General features: G+C 38.3%; 1 protein-coding gene across 4 annotated transcripts in view; it reads right to left on the reverse strand.

Annotated features, from left to right (window-relative positions):
- The window catches only part of tpst1 (tyrosylprotein sulfotransferase 1), a 41,554-nt gene extending 20,830 nt beyond the window's left edge, over positions 1–20,724 (reverse strand). For all 4 annotated transcript variants that reach the window (XM_026328804.1, XM_026328796.1, XM_026328788.1 and 1 more), the window contains exons 1-2: positions 20,516–20,724; positions 5,091–6,121 (exon numbers count right to left, since the gene is read on the reverse strand). In XM_026328804.1, coding sequence (XP_026184589.1) covers positions 5,091–5,947 — 857 coding nt within the window. In that variant the 5' untranslated portion in view covers positions 5,948–6,121; positions 20,516–20,724. The remainder of the gene's footprint in view (positions 1–5,090; positions 6,122–20,515) is intronic.
- Between the last annotated feature and the right edge of the window lie 356 nt (positions 20,725–21,080).

The raw sequence follows: 21,080 nt of genomic DNA on the forward strand, positions 1-21,080 counted from the left end.
ACTGTGGGATAGTGGGGAGTGTTGGTGGTTGTAGTGGGTAAGAGGCATATTCTGCCAGGTGTCATGGGGGTTGACTTTAATGTACTGTGGGTAAGTACTTGAGAGGAGGTGGGGCAAAATGTTTATGATGGTAAAAGGTAGTCGTGCTGCCCTGAAGGCTACTTGTGGCTGGCTGTCTCTTACATCAAATTGTATCAGAGCCCATTTAGGGAAGAGGTATGACGCTGGCCAAAAGCCCATAATAACTCTGTGTAGACTGTGTACTGAGCAAAAACTACTGTGTATACGACACTAAAACCTACAAGACATTATATCCAAAGTAAAGATAGATTACTTTGTGAATGCTGTTTTTGGTTAGTGTCTTAACTCTTAAATTGACACTTTTTTTGATGTACATGAGATTCTCTCAAATGAAAATGAGACACGAATTATACCAACTATACCAATACCAAACGGCTTTGAATTTTGTGTAAGGGAGGTCAGAGATAGAAGACATGCGTGCAAATTCAATCTTAGATAAGCTTTTAAAGTGGCGCTTCCATTCTTCTCTTCTGCTTATCTTAGAATATTCTGGTTTAAGGTCCCCATTCATTAATATTTGATAGGAATTGTGGATGGGTAATGTGTGCAATAAATGACCAAGATCTGCATCTGGATCCCAAAAAACTCTTATCACTCTTTCTCCCTGTGTGAACATTAGGTCTGTTTTGGCCTTGATTTTCTATTTCAAGTGTTGTAGTATTCTATATTTGTGCTGGAAATAAATTGTTAAACACAGAAACCATGTTTAACTAAAACATGACCACCAAAGATTTCCCAGTGTCTGGAAACAACTGATGTTAAATTTGTTTTATGAGCGACAATGACATTGTGGCCTTAGTGAAAACCTTACAGGTCCTTGACATTGAGCCGTAGTGGTGCACCGTTGTAGCACCATGACTAAAGAGCACTTCAGAGACTTGAACCACAGCACACCAGACATCATCTTAAGATGAGCTTTTGAATTTTGCAGGTCTGGGTCTGATCTATGTTCTTGTTACAAATATTTGCTGTACTTTTAAGGATTAAGCCAAAATCTCAAAAGCAATCTCACTTCAAAGAAACTGGTAATAATCTTGCTTATTTACAAGCTTACAGTAGCTAAAGCTGTAGCTATAAGACACTTTCACTTTGTCAAAGTAACTCTAAGGAAAAAAGGTTAGAGACCTTGATTTTAACCCTTAATGTGAATCAGACTAAAATGCTAATCTGACCTCAAACACAATTATGAAAATGAAATAATAAAATAAAGGAGACTGATTGTAGCTGTGAATCTGTTTATAGTTGCCCTGCCTAGCTCATTCTTTGGTCACATACTTGTCCCATGACATCAGCTGCAACAACAGTAATACTGCATGTTTCAATGTTAGAGGTTAAGCTATAGCCTAAACTCGAAGAGCATTCTCAAGAAAAGAGAAAAGTGGTATTTTTGGGATGACATTTCATATAATGTTCTGATTAACAGAAATTATGAAATTTCTCAATGTACTTAACCCTATCTAGATGCCAGTATTTTGTAGTGTGTGACCCAATCTCTTCTTTACGTAGTTAGGCCTTTATTGCAAAGCAAGCCATACTGTATTTCATCCACAAGAAGTAGGTTCAAGCTCACGTGTGAACAAATATCAGCATGGCTAAAGGGCTGAAAAGGGCTGTTTATTGTTTGACATTCTGGCTGTGTGCTAAGGTTGGCTTTTGTCAAATTTCTAAATAATTTTAGCGTCTTGTTAATGTTTACTTGATGTCCTTTTGAAAATGCAGAACTAGTTAAACTTGTACTAGCTCTAAGTCAATGGTAGGCAATGATGGGCTAAATCCCTCCAAAAAAATTTAAGACCATTTGGGGAATGTTGAAGTTTCCCTCTTTTAAAGTTTATATTTAAATATATTTTATATACATTTTTACAAGTCTATTGATAATAAGGTTAATGGAAAGCCCACATTTCACCCTAATTACTAATATAATCAATGCCCCAACATGCAAACTGAGGCTACCTGCTTCATTCTGAACCAGGATGTTTGTCTAGAATTTAGTGCTAAAATGGTATCTGATAAAATTAATAGGTGAATAACAAAAACATCCTTTATCACATTTAAATAAGAAGTAGTTTTAATTCCACAGCTTTCATTGTTTGAACTAAATAGCTTTTACTAACTAGCTTATCCTTCAAACACAAAAACAGGTCAAAAAAGCTGATGACATTTTTAATATTGTTTGCATTCAACCATTACTGACAGAGAACACTGTGTATCACCTTTCATCTCATATTGTAACACAGAGCATGCTATTTATGTTAATCCAGTTCTTGAAAAAATTAGAATAGTACATGCATAAACTGCAACGTTAGCCCTCACATATGAAAAATAATCTACTGTGGAATAAAATCTTTTAACTGATTTATAACTTGATGTCAAATTAATTATAGTTTTAATCCCAAATCTGAATGGTGCAGGAAAAACTAGCCTACTGCTGAACTTATCTGCTGAACTCTGCTCTATAGTATCTCTGCTGCCTTTTTGTTCTTCAAATGGGGTCTGAGCATAGTCAAACAGATAAGAGCCATGAAACATGAGGAGAGAAACAGAAGAAAAGAGAAATTAAATACATACCTAATTCAAATTTTTCAATCAAACTATGAACGCCCACCCTTACTTTTTACCACAGAAAAAGGCAGATAAGTTGATAAAGACATGCAAGAAAGGCAAAAGGCATTTAGAGAAAAAAAAACTGCTGAATGGATGGTTAACTAATCTTTATAATAAGAACCATATGCAGACAATAACTAAACATGGTCCAAATCATCCCCAGGGGATATAAACTGTGTTCTGGTGCTACGTGGCAGAGGTGGGGGTGGGTGCATACACAGGCAAGGAATGGGGCTGCACCCCTTCAGCGTTTCCTCAACAACTTCCAGCAGCCAGCTTTCCAAATCCCTGAAACCCAAACAACTCTGACACCAGGCAGAGTCATTAGGAAAATCTACTTACAGTACAGTAGTGCAGACATTAAGTGACTAATGAGTAGGTTCCTTACTGTGCTTAGCAGTAAGATGTGTCTTTTCTAAACAAAATGTAATGACTGGACGTTTTGTGAAAACAGTAAATATATATTTTACAGAAGCAGGCGAAGTATGCTTTTTAAGGCCTACAGGAACTGAGAATACAGAGAAAGTGATTTACCATAACTTGATACCCTGCTTGACCATATGCAGTTTTTCTCTGGGTTAATAGTCAGTCCATGTTTTCTCTCCCTTATGGGTTTAGAAGTTAAAATCAAAAACAAGCAGGGCAAGTCCAAGCTCATTTCTGTTTCACTGGAATGTGATACAGAGTAGATCCAGTTTACCATGTGGAACTTGTGAACCTGGCATAAATCACAATGTCTTGCAACAGCAAATACTTATTTAATCACTACTGCAACAATTAAATATAAGGTACATCTGCAGCTGTTCTGAATCCTCCATTAGTGAAAATCTATTGCTGAAAGGCACTACACAAGCCTGATTGTTGTAATTTACATGTTATAATTATTCTGAAATTAAAGACTTCGGTCTGGATGTAACAAACATGGACAAGTCTGTCCCAAAACTAAAAACAAGAGGGATCAAAGACATAATGACAATGGCCAGGAATGCTTTACTCTGGGACTGCAATTACAACAGTCAGAAATAGGGTTTCACAGCATTTTATCTAGTCTGAATTAACATGCTTAACAAATTCAAATTTGAGTCTCTTACTAAAATTGTAGTAGTAAATCTGGAGTATAAATCATACTTTTTTCACTCCTCTGACTTGTAGTGCAACTTATATAGTAAAGCAACTTCTACATGTTAATTTACTCAACTGAAGATAATACTGTACTGCTAGAAAGTAAAAATACTTACTGTATGTTCACACAAAAGTATAACTACTAGTGTAACACAAATGCTGTCCAAAAGAAAGAGCTATACTGCAGTTTTCAAAGTGCAGGTAATAAAGTATGCAGCAACAAAATTTGGAGTTAGTGTCAGCATTCAGGCACCTTCCTCCTCGATGTTGGCAGAGTTGTTACTTGACATGAATGAATGAATTCAATAATGCATTCTGCTTGTAGTTATGCCTAGCATATGTTCTTCATAGGCTAATTTAGACTATAATTAGTATAATTAGAGATGTGACTTGTATGTTTTTTTCTGTTCAACAAGGCCATTTTTGCTAAAAGCTAAATTCCAGAAAATTCAGTAAGTATTTTAGAGCCTAGCCTTTGTAATCATGTTTATAACACAACTGGTAATTTTAATTGTCATTTTATTATTAAAAATGCCTGACACTGACATATAATTAGACCTAAACCATGGACATGATGCAGTGCTGAAATGTTGTAGGGCTTTCCCCACATATTTTATCACTGGTCTGTCCTCACGCATTCTCCTTTTATTGTTAGAGCCTCACTGTGGGGCTGTGCTGCAGCTGCAGAAGCTAAAGGGAAACAGTACAGTGAAATAATGTTGATTCCACTTTATCAGTCAGTAAATGTTGAGGATGTGCTGTCCTTCTCAAGTTATCAAATACAGCACAAATTCAACACACAATACATGACTTAATTGTTGTTAACAAAAGCATTGCTGAGTTGTCAAATTTTGTATTCGGAAGTCTGTTACTACTTTTCTGATGAGTTTAGTGTTCAGGGAGGCCAAAGAGTGTAAATTAAACAGAGGACATGAAAAACAGATTCAGCAGGGGAGTTTGTTTGACCTAGCAGCTTAACAAATCTTGGAATTTTACATACTGGGCACTGGATCCAGAATAGGATCAGTTCCTAGAGTGTCATGTAAAAGTTAATCTAAACTCATCCAAGTCAGCCTAGAGATTACACCAAATAAAATGCCACTGAATGTTTTTTCTACAAATAAATTTTGCTAAAAGGATTCAAACAAATCATCAAAAACACAAGATGTGGAGATACAGTCTACAGTCTGGCACAACTGTTTAAAGTCTGAGTACAAGGCTTTGGATTTGGTTGAGGCCAGGCAAAGGAAAAAGGAAATGTAGGAGCTGTCAGCATTACTTACTTGGAGAGGGACACTCCTCCAGCTTTTCCAATGAGCTCCTCATGGTGGAGGACGGCATCATTCCAAGGAATGTCAAGGAATTTCAGCAATGTCCTCATCCATTTCTCAGGATGAAGGACCAGCTGTTCATAGTGCATAGGTAGGCATTTATCAGCCACTTCTAGGCACTGAGTGTACATGGTCTCTATGGCCCGATTCCACTTGGTTAGGCAGTCCCGGTAGCTTCCCAGGTCAAAACCAGCAATGGTCACCTTCCGAGAGATCATGGAGTGGACTGAAGCTCGACCATCACGAATCATAAGTACAAACTTGGCATGGGGAAAGATCTTTGCCAGGTAGGCAAGTGACTTCAATGCAAAAGGGTCCTTGTTGCACAGGAAGTTGGCAGGTTCACCATGTTTGACAATGATTTCCAGCAGAAAGGCCTGCATAGCAGCATCCAGAACCTCATCTGTGACACCAGCCTCATCCAGGCGCATCTTCTCACGGCCCGAGCGGCTCCACATCTGCTTCATGGCCAGAATACGTGGAATTACACGGGTTTCTTCACCACAACGTATCTCTGGGTGAGCGTCTAGCATTGCTCGCATTAATGTTGTTCCACTGCGTGGCACACCACCAATGAAAATGAGGGGCATATCTTTATTGTAAACAAAGGGTGTGCTGAGATTCTGTCCTGTCCGTAACGTGGTTCGTATGCTACCTCCAGGTGCTGACAGAGTTAGGATTCCACCTGGCTGGCTGCGCTCCTCAATACGATGGTGGCACTCCATGGCATGGCGGCCCAGGTAGAAGACAGTGACCGAGCTGATGACTAGGCAGGCCACCAGCAAGTTCTGTTTCAGCTTGCCAATCATGTTGTAGGCCACAGATGGAAGAGGACAATATCACCGCAGGGGCAAATTGGGGAAGGGGGGAGGGGGACTTAAGGGTAATTAAGGTTCCCACACCTTATGGTTGTTTTCTGGGAACCAAGCACGGATCAAGCTCCCTGGTACACAGCAGGCGGGGAGTCCCACGCTCCATGAGGCCTGGATTGTGGTACAAAACACAAAAGAAATAATTAGTTCTAATTAACCACTAATGCCTAACTTATAGGTGAAGTTAACAACAAAACATAACCAGATGTACCTTTAATTTACCAAATTAAAAAAAAAAAAAAAAAACACTTTAGTGATACTTTATTCTCATTAATGTATCCAACCAAAAGCATGTCAGAGCAAAATGTACAGTAGAAATTGCCAGAGTCGCCACCACAGAAACTGAATTTACTCTGTCTCACAGACATTTTTTGCAAATAATTCAATTCCCATTCAAAGATAAATTACTCTGACTAGATGATTAGACACTCAGAATGTAGAACAGCAAATCTCTGTATTCAACCAAGGGCAGCCCTTTTTGTAATCTTGCTCGGCTCGTTCTCTGGAATGCATTTACAATCTGTGACATTTAGACTTCGGCACACAAACCACTTTGGCAAAGTTTAGGGCTGTTTTCACATGTGTTTTCACATGTTGGTGCGCACCCTGGTGCGGTCTCAGTGCGCACCAAATTACATTGTATCAGTTCGTGTTCACAAAGGTTCTTTTCACCGCAGCCTAAACGCCACACCAAAAATCATGTGGCAACAGTCACTGGTCACTATCAGTTTTGTTGGAGAAGTCATGTTTCTATGATAACCGACCAGAAGTGAGGCACAGTATGGATCCACATCTACGCGTTTGACCGCGATTGCTTGTAAGACCTCAGTTATGATTAAACTGCTTCTTTCCCATAGATCTCTCTGAACTAACATTGCTTCATCTAAACAATCACTGCTTAAAGACACCCTGCCATTAATCTATTCATCTTTGTTAAACATGGTCAATTTATCTCTAGTAACAGGCTACATGCCTCAGGCTTTTAGGAATGCAGTAATAAAACTGCTACTCAAAAAGCCAAGTCTTAGTCCATGAAGCCTGGGTAATTATAGACCAATATCCGACCTACCTTTTATTTCTAAAATCGTGGAAAAAGCTGTTGCAAGACAGCTATGTGACCACTTAGTTCAATTAAATTCAATTTTATTTGTATAACGCCAAATCACAATATAATCATCTCAAGGTACTAAAAAAAAGGAACAGAAAGGAAATATTTGAAGAGTTTCAGCTTGGATTTAGAGAATGTTATAGTACAGAAAAAGTACTAAGGCATGTCACCATCGATCTTTTTGTATTTGTATTTGACATTATCGATCACAGCGTCTTATTACAGAGAATGGAACATTCAATTGGGATTAAAGTAAAAGTGTTAAAGTAGTTCCAATCTTATTTATCAGATACATTCCACTTTGTTTGTGTTCATGATGAACCTCCCATGCACACGAAAGTTAGTTATGGAGTTCAATGAAGTTCTCTGCTAGGATGGATTCCTTTCACCTTATACATGCTTCTCTTAGGCAACATTATTAGGAAGCACTGCATTATCTACTATTGCTATGCAGATGACACTCAGCTATATCTAGCTCTGAAACTTGATCTGAGTTGCGTTTTTCCTCTGAGGACAAAGTAAACTCTTCGTCGCTATCTGGAACCATACGAAGTGCTTCTTCACCCACATAGTGTAGCATCATCCAAACGCACAGAAAAAGTGAGTAAATTCTATGTTGAAGGTTGACGTTTTATGCCATTTCTTGGGGGCGTGTACAGAACTACTTGGCTCAACCTCAGATTATTTCCATACGAGGCGAGATCACATTAGCTATAATGAGGTGAGACCGGAGAAACCGTGCCGCTCCTTACTTTCATACGGATTACATAAAAAGAGATTATTTGTTTTCGACTTGAATCGTTTCATTTAAAAGAAGACATTTCAAACTGGAATCATTCAAATAAGAGTCACAGAATTTTCATTTGAAAATTGATATTTTTATCCAGTGCATTAACATCTGAAAAAAGGCTCATTTTATTATCTGTGTGCTGCAGGTTTTCCCTGCCTACAAGGATTATGGAAGTAAACTCAATTATTATGTTCTAGGTTTTGTGTACCAATACATACATAGTCACCTTATTTGCTCCACTGTCTGTTTCTACACAATTATGAGCGTGATAGTTAACAGGCTCTGTCAGCATTGTTCTGCAGCAGTGCCACAGTAGGGACTCCGACATCATTATGTGACAGACTGCAGTTTATGACAGCAGAGCAATGAACCTAGTGCAGCTAACACCATCTTCATTGTATCTCAGGAACCATTAAGAAGCATCTTAGTATGAGTGGAGCACCACAGCATGGTGCAAGAAGCTGTCATCTACTTTGCTTCAACATAGAGTTCTAATTAATGATTTTTTTCTTACCACAACAAACAGCTGGGATGCCTTTAATATTTGGGGCTATGTAAAATTCTTAAGATACACAGATATCCCAAAGTCTTCATATACAGTTATATTTAGAAAAGTCTTAAGATACAGAGCTACATATTTGGCAGGCAATGTCAACTGCTGAAAAATGCAAAAAATCAACCATTTCCATCTGTACCCAGCACTGCCCTTATGAAGCAAACAAACAAAAAAAACAACACACCACAATATTTGAAGACAGAGGCGTACCTGAGCAAGGCTGACTAACCCTCAAAATATCAGAAGACGGCAGGGTTTGATGGTGGACACGCCACACAAGCTCAAGAAGAGAACTTAGTAAATACAACAAGCTACTATCATCTCTGCTATGATACTGGCCTTCTCTGAGTCATTAGAAGGCTGATGCTCACACCAAAAATTTAGAAGAGAATATCTATGCACTGCCGCCAGGTGGTTCAATGAGGTCATGAGTTCACAGAGGACTTTGACAGTACCTCCCCACAAATGTTTTGGAGCATATTTAACATAATGTAGCTTTAATAATATAGTACACATGAGTTGAATTTCAAAAGGTCACTTTTATCAAGGCTAGTAGTAACATTTCTGTATTTACTTGCTTATTCTGTATTTGGCTAAGTTTTTTCACATTGCATAATGTGCTTGTGCTGTCATGTCTGTATGGGTGGATGGGTGGATGGGTTCTATGGGACACTGTAGATACCAGATTTGAAATGTTTAGGTTTTGGATTGCGCTGCAATCCTTGGCAAGGAGATTTTAAAGATAAAAGGGGGAAGACATATCAGGACTATTTTATTAATCCCTTTATGAAACATGCCCATATATTCTTTAATACATTTGAAACTGGTTAGCTAGATTTGGACACACCAGGACAGGCCAATGTATCACTGTACCATCTGTTTCACCTTGACACCTTGTTGCCAAGTTTTTTTCAGTGTCATCATGCTTAATGAACCAAATAGCTGTTGCTGCTTTAGGCACACACCCTTGACTGTTAACACATAGTTATACAAATAAGGAGCAATTTCACAGTAAAATATCACTGCTCGTGCAAGGTCACAACTATGCAAAACTAAGGTGCAAGTAAACGTTTAAAATATTCCCTCTGCACTGTCACTAAAAAATAGAGAGAATGTGTAAATACTGCAGTAAAGTTCTTACATTGCAGCATTTAACAAACTTGTTTCATTTTTTTCTGTCATTCGCCTTTGTCTTTTCTCTCAGCCCACCCACGCAATTTCACATCTCTGTGTCTCTTCCTAAGTGATTCATAGTTAAAGGGAGAAGGAAGTCACAGTCATGCTGCCAACAGCTTTTGTGTATTAGTGTGAACACAAGAGGCTGCTGCATCTGTCCTTAAGGAGAAAATCTACCTTATGATTTACTTTTATAGGTGCATGTTGTTATCATGAGAGGTCGTGTGCACAATACAAATTAAGATCATGTTTTTATGTACGAGTTCACCAAAACAGCAGCTGCTAAGAAGAATACAGCCAGACAAGCAACCAAAAGTCAATGTATAGTAGTATACAACATAAGCTATCAACTACAAACAACAGGAAAGAACAGAGTTTTGCAGGAAATGAAGGTGAGTCTGAAAGATGGTGAGAAAGACTAGATGAAAATTGAGAAAGCAAGAGGTGGAAGGTGTGAAAACAATAGATGAGTCACTGGTATCATCCCAGGCAGGTCAAGGTAAAGCAACTATACAGCACTTTTCATGTAAATCAAGTGATCTAACTGCCTGACACAAACATGAGATTGAATAGCAATAATAAAAAGACAGCTGCAATAAACAAACTAAATATAAATGAAAAATATCATTAGGAGTGTCATGTGCATTGTTCTGTTATTACAGCTGGTGGAAACCTAGTGGGTAAAAAAGAGTTTTTAGCCTTAGGACTTATCTCAGACTCAATCCAACAATAAACCTCTTGAATTTTACATTTAAATTTAGAAGTATCATTCTCCTTAACAGAACATTGAGTTGTATCACCTATCAATATAACACCCACAGTCAGTGATAAAACAGTGAGATCATGCAGTTTTAATCAATTCAGTTATTAATGGCAATATATCACTGAAGTTAGCAAATTCTGATTAAAATCAATAATTATGTGATCCAAAAATCATTAACCCTCTGGGGTCTAAGGGTGTTTTGGGGCCCTGGACAAGTTTTGACATGCCCTGATTTGTGCTTTTTTCAGCACAAACTGGGCTACAAAAATATGTGAGCAGCAAGTTTATACATGATTGTGTTTTTGAGAAAACAGCGTTTAAGCATGGTCAGTGGAAAACTAAAATTTTTAAGTGCCTGAAATAAAGCCATAAAACACATGCAGAGCATTGGTTCACAAGACTTTTGAGAAATGCATCTTGTAGCCAAAAGTGTTTGCTCCAAAATTATGTGAAAAACATCTTGTTCAGTCATTCACAGAAAACAATACACTGATTTAAAATTTCTAAGACACTTTTTTAGAAGAAAGGGAATATGCAAGAAGGGGTTTCTGATCATGAATAATCATGTGATTCGCTTGAGAAGACAAAGACTGCATAATGGGCCTTTCAGTCAAGAATGTGGCTGAGTGGGAATTACTGCAATGCAATGCAATACAATGCAGATGCAAACGTTCATCATCTGAGTCGCGTTTTTCCTCTGATGAGAAAGTAAACTCTTCATCGCTGTCCGGAACCATTCAAATCATGGCCAGCATGTTCGTCAACCCCAGGGGGTTAGGGAAGATTTTGAATTTTGGATCAGACATTATACAGATGATATTTGGTGCTATAGTTAGGTTTTGAGCTGTATCAAAAAAGGAGCTTTTGAGAAAAAAAAATGGACAAAAAAACTAAAGATATGCTGTAGTCCTTTCAGATGTTCATTGTAAATGCCTGACAGATACACTGCGGTTGAGGTCCACAGCAGTGTCGTCTTACACCTTGCACCAGGACTGAAATGTGTTTGTGTTAAATTAATTGAGGCTTTTCTCTCCTGTTATTGATATTGTATCCTCCTCACACAATATTTTTCCCATTGATCTGTTAGGGGTAGCAGTACAGGCTGAGGCCGCTCTCCATGGAACAACAGCGAAACCCAACCACATCAACACTTAATAATGAGAGGGGCTTGGCACCTCACATGAGATATGATGCTAGACGGTCATGAAACTGACAGGAACAGAAAAAAAATAAAGCAAGATTCTAGTATGTTTCCTCTCGCTTTGCCATTTCTGCTTAGTAGGAAAGCCAGCCAGACTAAAAGATTTCTTCGATTAAATGCTCCACTGATTAATGGATGAATGAGCACTGTCTGGCATAGGCAAAGGAAAATCAGCTGGTGTGAGCAATCTGTCAAACACTGTCAGGAGCTGAACCATCACTTTATTGCCTCACATTTTCTGATATACTGCAGAGATTGAAAATAAACTAAATGTACTGGGCTGAGCAAGAGCGCCTCACTTCTTCCCTTGCACTTTACAACATAATCAAGGTTGTCACTCATCGCTATATTTACAACCGTTTTCCTCCTGCTTTTTAAGCTTGCTAAAAGAACTCTTCTGTCCATTCTATACACATGCACCGTGCAGATGAGACTGTCAGGAATTGTGTTTACACTCAGCCTGCAGTGGTGATGTTTGTGTTTCAGGAAGAAAGGCAGGAAGAAAAATTAAGTTGACAGCAACACAGAAACACACAGACTGGCAATTTAACAGTCTTTCCAGTCTGTGCTGGGTTAAACCACTCGTGGTTTCAACAAGTAAATGGTCCAAGTATTTGCAAACCTTTATGTTCATGCTAAACTATTGCTCGTTAGTGTAACACAAGTGAAAATTATGTCCAAAATAAAGAGCTATACTGCAGACTTCACAGTGCAGATAATAAAGTATGCAGCTGAAACAGAGTTTGGAGTGAGTGTTGGCATTCAGGCAACCTGAGCGAGGACATGTCACTTCACCTTCCTCCACAATGTTGGCGACATTGTTACTTGACACGGATGAATGAATTCAGTAATGCATTCTGGTTGTAGTTATACCTAGCATTCTTCAACATTCTTTATAGGCTAATTTAGACTATAATTAGTATAATTAGAAATGTGACTTGTATGTCAGCATTCAGGCAACCTGAGAAAGGAGGTTTGTTGTGTATCTGTTTTCTGCAGAGCCATGGTATATTTTAACTATTGGGCCAACTTCATCAGTTCAGGCAATCTTCCTATATTTACTGCTTCTGGTAGCATGCATCTATACTCAAATCCAGGGGGTATTCCATTATGAAGTTTATCACATCTTTTGTGTTAATTACAAGCATGTTTAATTATAGTATGCTTGTCTCAAACACTTCTGCTGTTCTAGTCAGTGTCAACCAAGGAGCTGCTCACTTTCTTCAGTTTCCTTCTGAAAGTGTAGTTTCATGTTAGCATGAGCCTCAGATACAGTTACACATCATCCCCTCCTCTTCTGCACTGTAATGTATTTTTTATCAAATTATTAACAGCAATTGATCAATAATCAATCAATCAATCCCATTTTCCTACTACTTTACCTTTTTGTTTTAGCTTCTCCATTTTATTGATTCATTTAGCCTCTCCATTTACCATTTCTGTGGCAAAAATGCAAGTAATGCAAGCTCTCTGATTGGCTGTCACTGGGCAAAGACTATCACACGTTTGCAAGAATCCATCATGGAATCCATGTATGAAGTACAATGAAAAAGAAATGTGGTGTTAAACTGGAGCCAACAGTGTAAGTAACCATTATTATAACACCTGTGATGCAAAGTGATAGATACAGTTAAACATCCTAGTGCTGCTGTACTCTAAATTAGAACTCATGGAATACCTCTTGTCCAATCAAACTACCTGATCAGAAATAACTGTTGAATAAATTATAATATAATTGGAATTAATAACAGAAGCAGTGTTATAGAGAAAAAGAAGTAATATCTCTAGCCATGTTTGTCCAACCCTAGCCTCCAACTGTATTCTTACTGACAAATGAATCTCTCTAAAGTTCATTAGGTTTCCAACCAGATATCTGTTCTGACGCATTCCAGAACAGTCCACAGGATTGCGGTCCTTACCCTGTGCATGACATATGGCCCCCCAGGCTTGGATGTAAATCACATGTTGCTATGAGCAATCCCAATCAGCCTCTAGCTAGGCTGTATGACAGAGAGAAGAAATGTCTCACTCCAGGCAGGACAGACTCATTCTAGTTGCTGTGTGCAAACAAGCCCAACAGTGTGACTTTCTGCTTCTTAATACATGGCTACAGTTCAACTACATCCAGGCACTGTCTGTGGGGATTACAGAGCAAATAAACTAGGGATGAGGGAAAACACAGTCGTACTCCCCCGTTATTTGCACAAACCTTATGTCCACATTGGGTTCCCCAAGGATTTCATTTGTTTATGCACCTGTCTGATTGGTTGTGACCTGCAGGGATCATTTTTGCATGTTCAGAATGAATGGGTGTGCAATTAAATCTAAGAAAATCTGGCATTTCCTTCACAAAAAGGAATGGCAACCCTATAGCAGCAGTCATCCTCTCTTATCTTTGCTTCATCACTGGGCCTACAGCAATTAAATATACATTTCTTATTTGAATTGTGTTGTATTCACAGTCAGCCTTAATATTTGAACAAATTAATGATGTGTTTGAAATGTAATACTATGCCCGCGACCATTTTTCCAGATAAAAGATCACAGACACACCCATGAAATCACAATCAAAGGATGAGGAAGGGATAAATACTGAGTGTGTGAACAGCATAGGGAGCAGCTTTATGATAATTTCCTAACAGCATTAGCATACCTTGTTCAGAGCCATAAACCACACTGCTCTGATGTCTGAAAAAGGAAAACCCTCAATTTAATAGGCTGCAAATGCTCCAAGCTTAAAATGTGATTCCCTTACTATGTCACCCAGGAACATCTGAAAAGGAAGGAACAACAATAGATTTTGTACTCTGTTTAAAGGTCAGCATTTGCAAAACCAACATTAACTGCATTGTAATATTCTGCCTCTGTCTGGATAATAATGGGAATGTTTCTGACGAGCTCCACAAACCTGTCGTGAAGAACTCCAGATGAACTTTTAAAGATCTTTCAAATGAAGAACATACTCATTGACATTTTGGCAATACATTTTACTTAGGGTATGTTCACGTTACAGGCCTCAATACTCAATTCTGATCTTTGGGCTAATGGTTCACATCCACAATTGCAAGTGGTATGGGCCAACACTGAATGATGACAACAATATGTGCAGAGGACTGAGATGTTAAAAAAATAAAAGCCCACAGGAATTCTGATCTGCCCATTGTGATCTAATGAATCAGATCTAACACACATATGCAAGTGGTCCCAAGATATAAAATCTGACATGAAAAATCTGATTTACCATGAAAAAATGTCAGATCTGAGTCAGCTGAAGGGGAATAAAATCTGGATTTGGGCCACTTCAGCATGTAATGTGAGTCAGGTAAGGCTGTTTATTGACTGGTAACTCCCCTCACACAAATGGCCTTATCAGTTACTTACAAACATCAGACAGAGTTTTGAGAAAATACTTGAGAACAACTGGCAGTAAATGTATGGCCTCTTAAACTAAATCTTACAAGATGTTGGATGTCTAATACATCACCATGCTGTGACTGGGCAAACATCAAGCTTCCTTTATCATGAAACTCCACTACTGCAAAAACAACTCACTAAATAAATTCACAACATCATTTCTTACTAGAATACACAAGTAGTTCACACAGGAAGTATTCACTGCTTTAAACCACAGCTGTCCTGGATGTAAGCATCTGAATATACTACAGCCTGCATGCATTTACCACAGTCAATTTCAATATCCCCTCTTCAGGTAAATCAACTTCACCTCTGTTGTGCAGCTGACAACTCAATATCTGCATACTCACTACCACAGTGTAGGCGTTATAAACAATGAATGACGCATCACTAATCAGTAAAGTGACTGGCCGAGATGCATCAGTAAACCCACTTGTGTCTAGTCACTGTGTGTATGTGTATGTCAACAGGAGTGTGGTTTGTGTACTGAGTAGGCATCCTGTGGTAAACTCGTTTGCATACAACTTTTAACATAATGAGACACAATTTGGCTGTCCAGGGCAGGAGTGTTGCCCTGGAGACTGTTATTCAGACTACTGTAGGACCAGTGGTTAATGTTTTTTAGTCTACAACATATTATACTTCAAATTATTTTTAAATCATGCTGAGTTGGGTTTTCCAGTCGTCCAAACAGGCAGAGATCTCTTTCATTTTACTGAGCTATGCTATGACTTCCAACTTTCTGGGACTTCAAACTTGCTTGTGATAAGTAATCTGTCAACATGAAAGGTGCTATACAAATAAATTTGCCTTTAAAATAAAACAGAAAAAAACAAAATCACCAACTAAATTAACTACATTAATCAATGAAAAACTTCAGCACCATAATTTGATAATGTTAGCCAAAGCATGCATAATGACTTAATGTATGATATATTATGCTACTTTTGTTATTACTGTGTATAATACATAAGGATACAGTCATCACAACTCCTTCAGCTGCAATACACTTGATAATAACATTGTTAATGGAACATAAAGTAGATTTACTTAAGTACAACCTTGTGGTATCTGTATGTTACTTGAGTGTTTGCATTTTCTGCTACTTTATACTTTGACTTCATTACATTTCAGAGGAAAATATTGTACTTTTACTCCATTATTGTTTTATTTATTTATAACTGTAGTTACTTTTTTGAATATTTAATACTAATAAAGTATAATGATCAAACGTTATTGAAAATTCCCAAGCAAGCAAGTAAAGCGACTGTAAATAAGTAAAATTATAACCATACATGATAGTCAGTTCCATCTATACCAATGCATTTATTTGAGACACGGCAATATTTTTGTAATTTCACTTATATAGTATATAATTATATATGCTAATATTGTGTACTTCCATTCAAGTAAAATTTGGAATGTTGAGTTGTAAGAGGGGCAGCATGGTGGCTGAGTGGTTAGCACTGTTGCCTCACAGCAAGAAGGTCCTGGGGTCGCAACCAAGCCTTTCTGTGTGGAGTTTGCATGTTCTCCCCGTGCTTGCGTGGGTTTACTCCAAAAACATGCATGTTAGGTTGATTGGTGACTCTAAATTGCCCATAGGAGTGAGTGTGAGTGTGTGAGGTTGTTTGTCTCTATGTGGCCCTGTGATGGACTGGTGACCTGTCCAGGGTGTACCCCTGCCTTTCACCCAAAGAGAGCTGGGATAGGCTCCAGCAGATCCCTGTGACCCTGGTTAAGGAATAAGTGGGTATAGAAAATGGATGGATGGAGTTGTAAGAGTATTATTACACTAATATTTATACCTTTACTTAAGTAAAGGGACTACTTCTAATTCTTCCACCACTGGTGAGTGGATGAATCTTTTCAGCACCATAGAAATACGACTTTCACTAGAACATGTCATCTGTTATCTTATGTCATAACAGTATCTCTTCAAGCATCAGTACAAATGATTAATAACTGTGCTGCATATTACCTGTTCTTTGAAGGCAAAGGTAAAAGCTTTAATACATAAAATGTAACTATGACTTCTAAAGTGTATTTTTGCAAGACTCAATCACAAAGTTTAAAATTCTGTTGTGTGACCTGCTGTGACAAACTGATTTAAACTCCCTACCATTCCTATTCCCATCTCTGACTGGTTTATCAGTACTATAGGACCTAAAGAGATAATATTCAAATAATAAATAGAAACGGTTTATCAGTACTATAGGACCTAAAGAGATAATATTCAAATAATAAATAGAAACAGGCATACAGGATGAAGAAAACCAACACTTCCAGAACCAGCGGCTCCTCCTGTGTCACCTCTCTGTAACAAGTCTGTTCTGTTCCCACTGGAACACATCAAGTCACTAGAGAAACCTGACCAGTGTGGCAGATTGGGAATTAGTGCCAGCCACCTGCTAAATACTGGTGTTTTTTTGTTTGTTTGTTTTTTTTCATAGTGACAGGTGAATGTCTAATCTATCAGCACCAACCGAAAAGCAAACTTCCCATCACAGAATCTGTAATCTAAAAAAGGGTATAAATTGATCCATATTTATTAATAGCATTATTCTAACTGAATATTGGGTTGCTATGGGCAATGCACTTAGGTAATGTCATCTTGAGGTTACATTCTCACCTGAACCTGGTTGTTTTCCTTGACAAAAAAAAAAAAATCATCAAAATAACCTTCATGCATTAACACACAAATGACTACTGATTAAAAAGATGATTAAGAAGCAACGAATTTATGATCTGACCATTGTCACCTTTGTAGTTAAAGGCAACCACACAGAAAAAACTGAACAAAGGCCATCAGCACTTTTATTCTCTGAGGTTTGATGAACATGGAAACCCACATCAATAAGCCCTTGAGAAGCACACAGTTTTTGGAGGACTTTCATAAATGCTCTGCAGTTGAAGCCCTGGCAGGCTTCAGCAAACAGACAGCTGCTTGACTCATTGTAATAAATGTGATGAGGGAGTAGCTGTTCTTTTCAAAAAAGACGAGCATAAGTGAATTGAGGTCTAACTGATCAAGCTCTGCAGCTGGGGAAGCTGACCCACTAAGAAGAGCCAGCACTGGAGAAATACTCTGAATTATAGCGCAAGTAAGTCTTTTTCTCCCTTGACCACCTGCAGGCAGCAGATGCACTCCTGGCTACCAAGACAATAATAGTCTATGCCCCTCACTAGACAATGGAAACGTTTCAGCTTTTGAACACTGATACAAAGTATTTTTATGAACTGTAATAACAACTGTATCTCTTGGTTTGAAGTCCATTGAGAAATTTCTTTGGCACCTGAGCCAAGTGTTGCCCATACTAACTTGTTAGTATGGCATATGCAATAAGCAATATTTAGTGGCAGGGAATGTGAAGATATCAGTGGTGATAATCATTTCACTAAGTACCTGGGGACACAGCAGTGGTAAACAATTAGGGATGCAATAATTACAGATTTTGTTGGTACGATTGTAGTGTGAGGAATAATCACGGTTTCATGATTATCACAATTATTATGCATTCATTAATATTACAAAACTATTCATGTACATGAACACTCACTAGGTTTTAAAGTGCCTTTGGAAACAGAAACAACACAGGTACCAAATAATAATAAAGACACACAAAAGTCCATCTTTCCCTTTGGAATTAAAAAACATGACCTCTGCTCCATAAACATCTGTCAGTATTTACCTTCTGAAAATTACAAATGGAAATAGATCACAACATTATTTTGTGTTTTCAGTTTGTGTATTCTTTCTATATTTCTTTTGGACCTGAGGTAGAGCCTCTACTGCCTGGACGTTAACAAGCTCCTGATGTTATGTTAGTGTTTTATTCCTGGTATATTAATTTACAAAACCCCACATTTTCTCAACACAGACAGGAGGAAGCAAAATATGTAAAGTTAAATGTTCACTGACTGAAGGAAGACTACATTCTGTCTTCCACAGACTAACGTTACATGTCACTTTGTTCATGTTGCACAAAAAGCCCAACTTTCACTGCTATGGCATTGATTGTGACACGTGTTTATTTAATTCCCTACAACCTCAATGCTTCATCATTGGCATGTAATTTAAATTAGTTGTTATATATTACCTTTACTTAGCCATGGAAAGCTGGGTGGTGATCCTGCAGGTGATGCATCAAATTTAATGTATTGGCTCCTTCAGCAGCAGCTGTTTTACAGCAAACAGGTGATCTGTCATCTTCAGTGACGATCTGGTCACTGTACCCAAAATGCTTCCACATTGCTGACTACAGACGTTTCTTTGATGGAAATAAAGCTTCACTGTTTGGTCCCTCTGCCATAGTTAATCTAGCGTGTGTGTAGCCTATGTGTCTCTGACATGCACGGCATTTTAAGCTGGTGCACTGCTGGTGTAACTTTTGTGCAAGTCTCAAGATTTTGTTCCATGCACCAGAAACACTTGGTGTAGCGAAGTTTTTACAATTAATTAACCGTGACGTGTTAAAGTGCAGTTCATCTTGAAATCGGTTCTTTGCTGCACCCCTATAAACAATAACACAACTGTGTGCAAATGATAGAAGAGGAAGATGCAATTAAGCACATTTCTCACTGAGCAAACACCAGATGAAGTGCCAAATTTGTTGGGCATCTGACAGGATCTGTATGTGTGTGTAACCCCGTCACCTAAATATTGTCATCCTGTTATATAGAGGCCACTTTGCACGGAGATTACCGAAGGCAAGATCTTTTTCTCCAACCCTGCATCCTGCACTCACAGGCCACACTTTCATATGCAACCCCAACACATTCCGTTATCTATTAACATTATATGGAACCTCAAACCAAACGCTATTAAAATAGTGTAGTTAAATTATGTCAGCAAAGAAGCCGAGCTCATGCAAAGTCAGTGTAAATTTCCCTCATGCTATGGTTTTCTGTTATATTCAGCATAACGTTACGTGTATAAACCACTAAGGCTACAGGCTTACATCAAATCTGAACTTAAGACGACGTTTAAAGTGCACCCAGCACTTTGGATAAAAAACGAGAGTTATAACAGGATAGAGGACATGATTTTAAGTTGAATTTCACTGCCTGGTCACCTAATAGTATGTCGACTGCCCCTTCGTAAAATGCCCCTTGGTAAAATGTCTTCGGTGATTTTTCAAGGTGTATCACAGCGTCAGTCGATATCCGAGGCAGATTAGTCAAAGCTGTGAGGTTTCCTAAGGGCAGCACGTACAGGAGCTTCATGTCAACATACATTCGCGACTAAATGTATTTATTGCACATGGGCTTGATTTGTGTGTGATTATGTCAGCCTTTTCCAGCCTTCACAGCTAACGTGCCAAACACTTACAATTATGTAACCGGCATTTAAAAGGAAGCGTAAAGCCAAGAAAACGACGAATTGCGGCTATTCAAACCCCACTGGCAAAACTGTGCGTTTAATTGTCGCAGCTCCTGTGCTAAAGGGAAGGGGAGAAGAGGGACATTACAACACCATAGCGCCAAAAAAACCTACCTAATGCTGCGGATACGGAGCAGGAGACTCAGGGTTATCGGAGAGAAAACCTACAGGGAATCCAGTGGCAAAGTCCAAACAGTCCTACCGTCTTCTGGAGTCACTTTCGGGGCATTTTCTGTGACCATAGATCGTGTGAACCGCATATAGGATGGCTTGTTGCGCTGATGGACTGGAGGAGATACCAACCAGACTGCTACAACTTACTGCTCGGCTGGTGTTGAAAGACGAGCTGTGATTGGTCCACAATTTAGAGAGGCTGGTGTGTGAGACATGCTGATTGGCCCATACGGTGCTGGGCGGATCTAACGTAGATTTAAAAGCACAGTACATTCAGGTTCCGCAAAAAGACAGCGATCAATAAAATTATCACTTCTGAATAATGATTATAATAATAATAATTGATTATTCAATATTTCAAATAACAATAAATACGTCATTTAATAATATAAATACAACATAACATAGCTATTCCTTCCACAAGTCCCTGGGTCAATATAAGCAAAAATTGTTAAAAAAAAAAAAAAAAAAAAATCATGACAAATTCCAGAGGATGTTATTTCTT

The sequence above is a fragment of the Mastacembelus armatus genome, chromosome 13 (assembly GCF_900324485.2).
Source record: "Mastacembelus armatus chromosome 13, fMasArm1.2, whole genome shotgun sequence".
Taxonomy (NCBI): domain Eukaryota; kingdom Metazoa; phylum Chordata; class Actinopteri; order Synbranchiformes; family Mastacembelidae; genus Mastacembelus; species Mastacembelus armatus.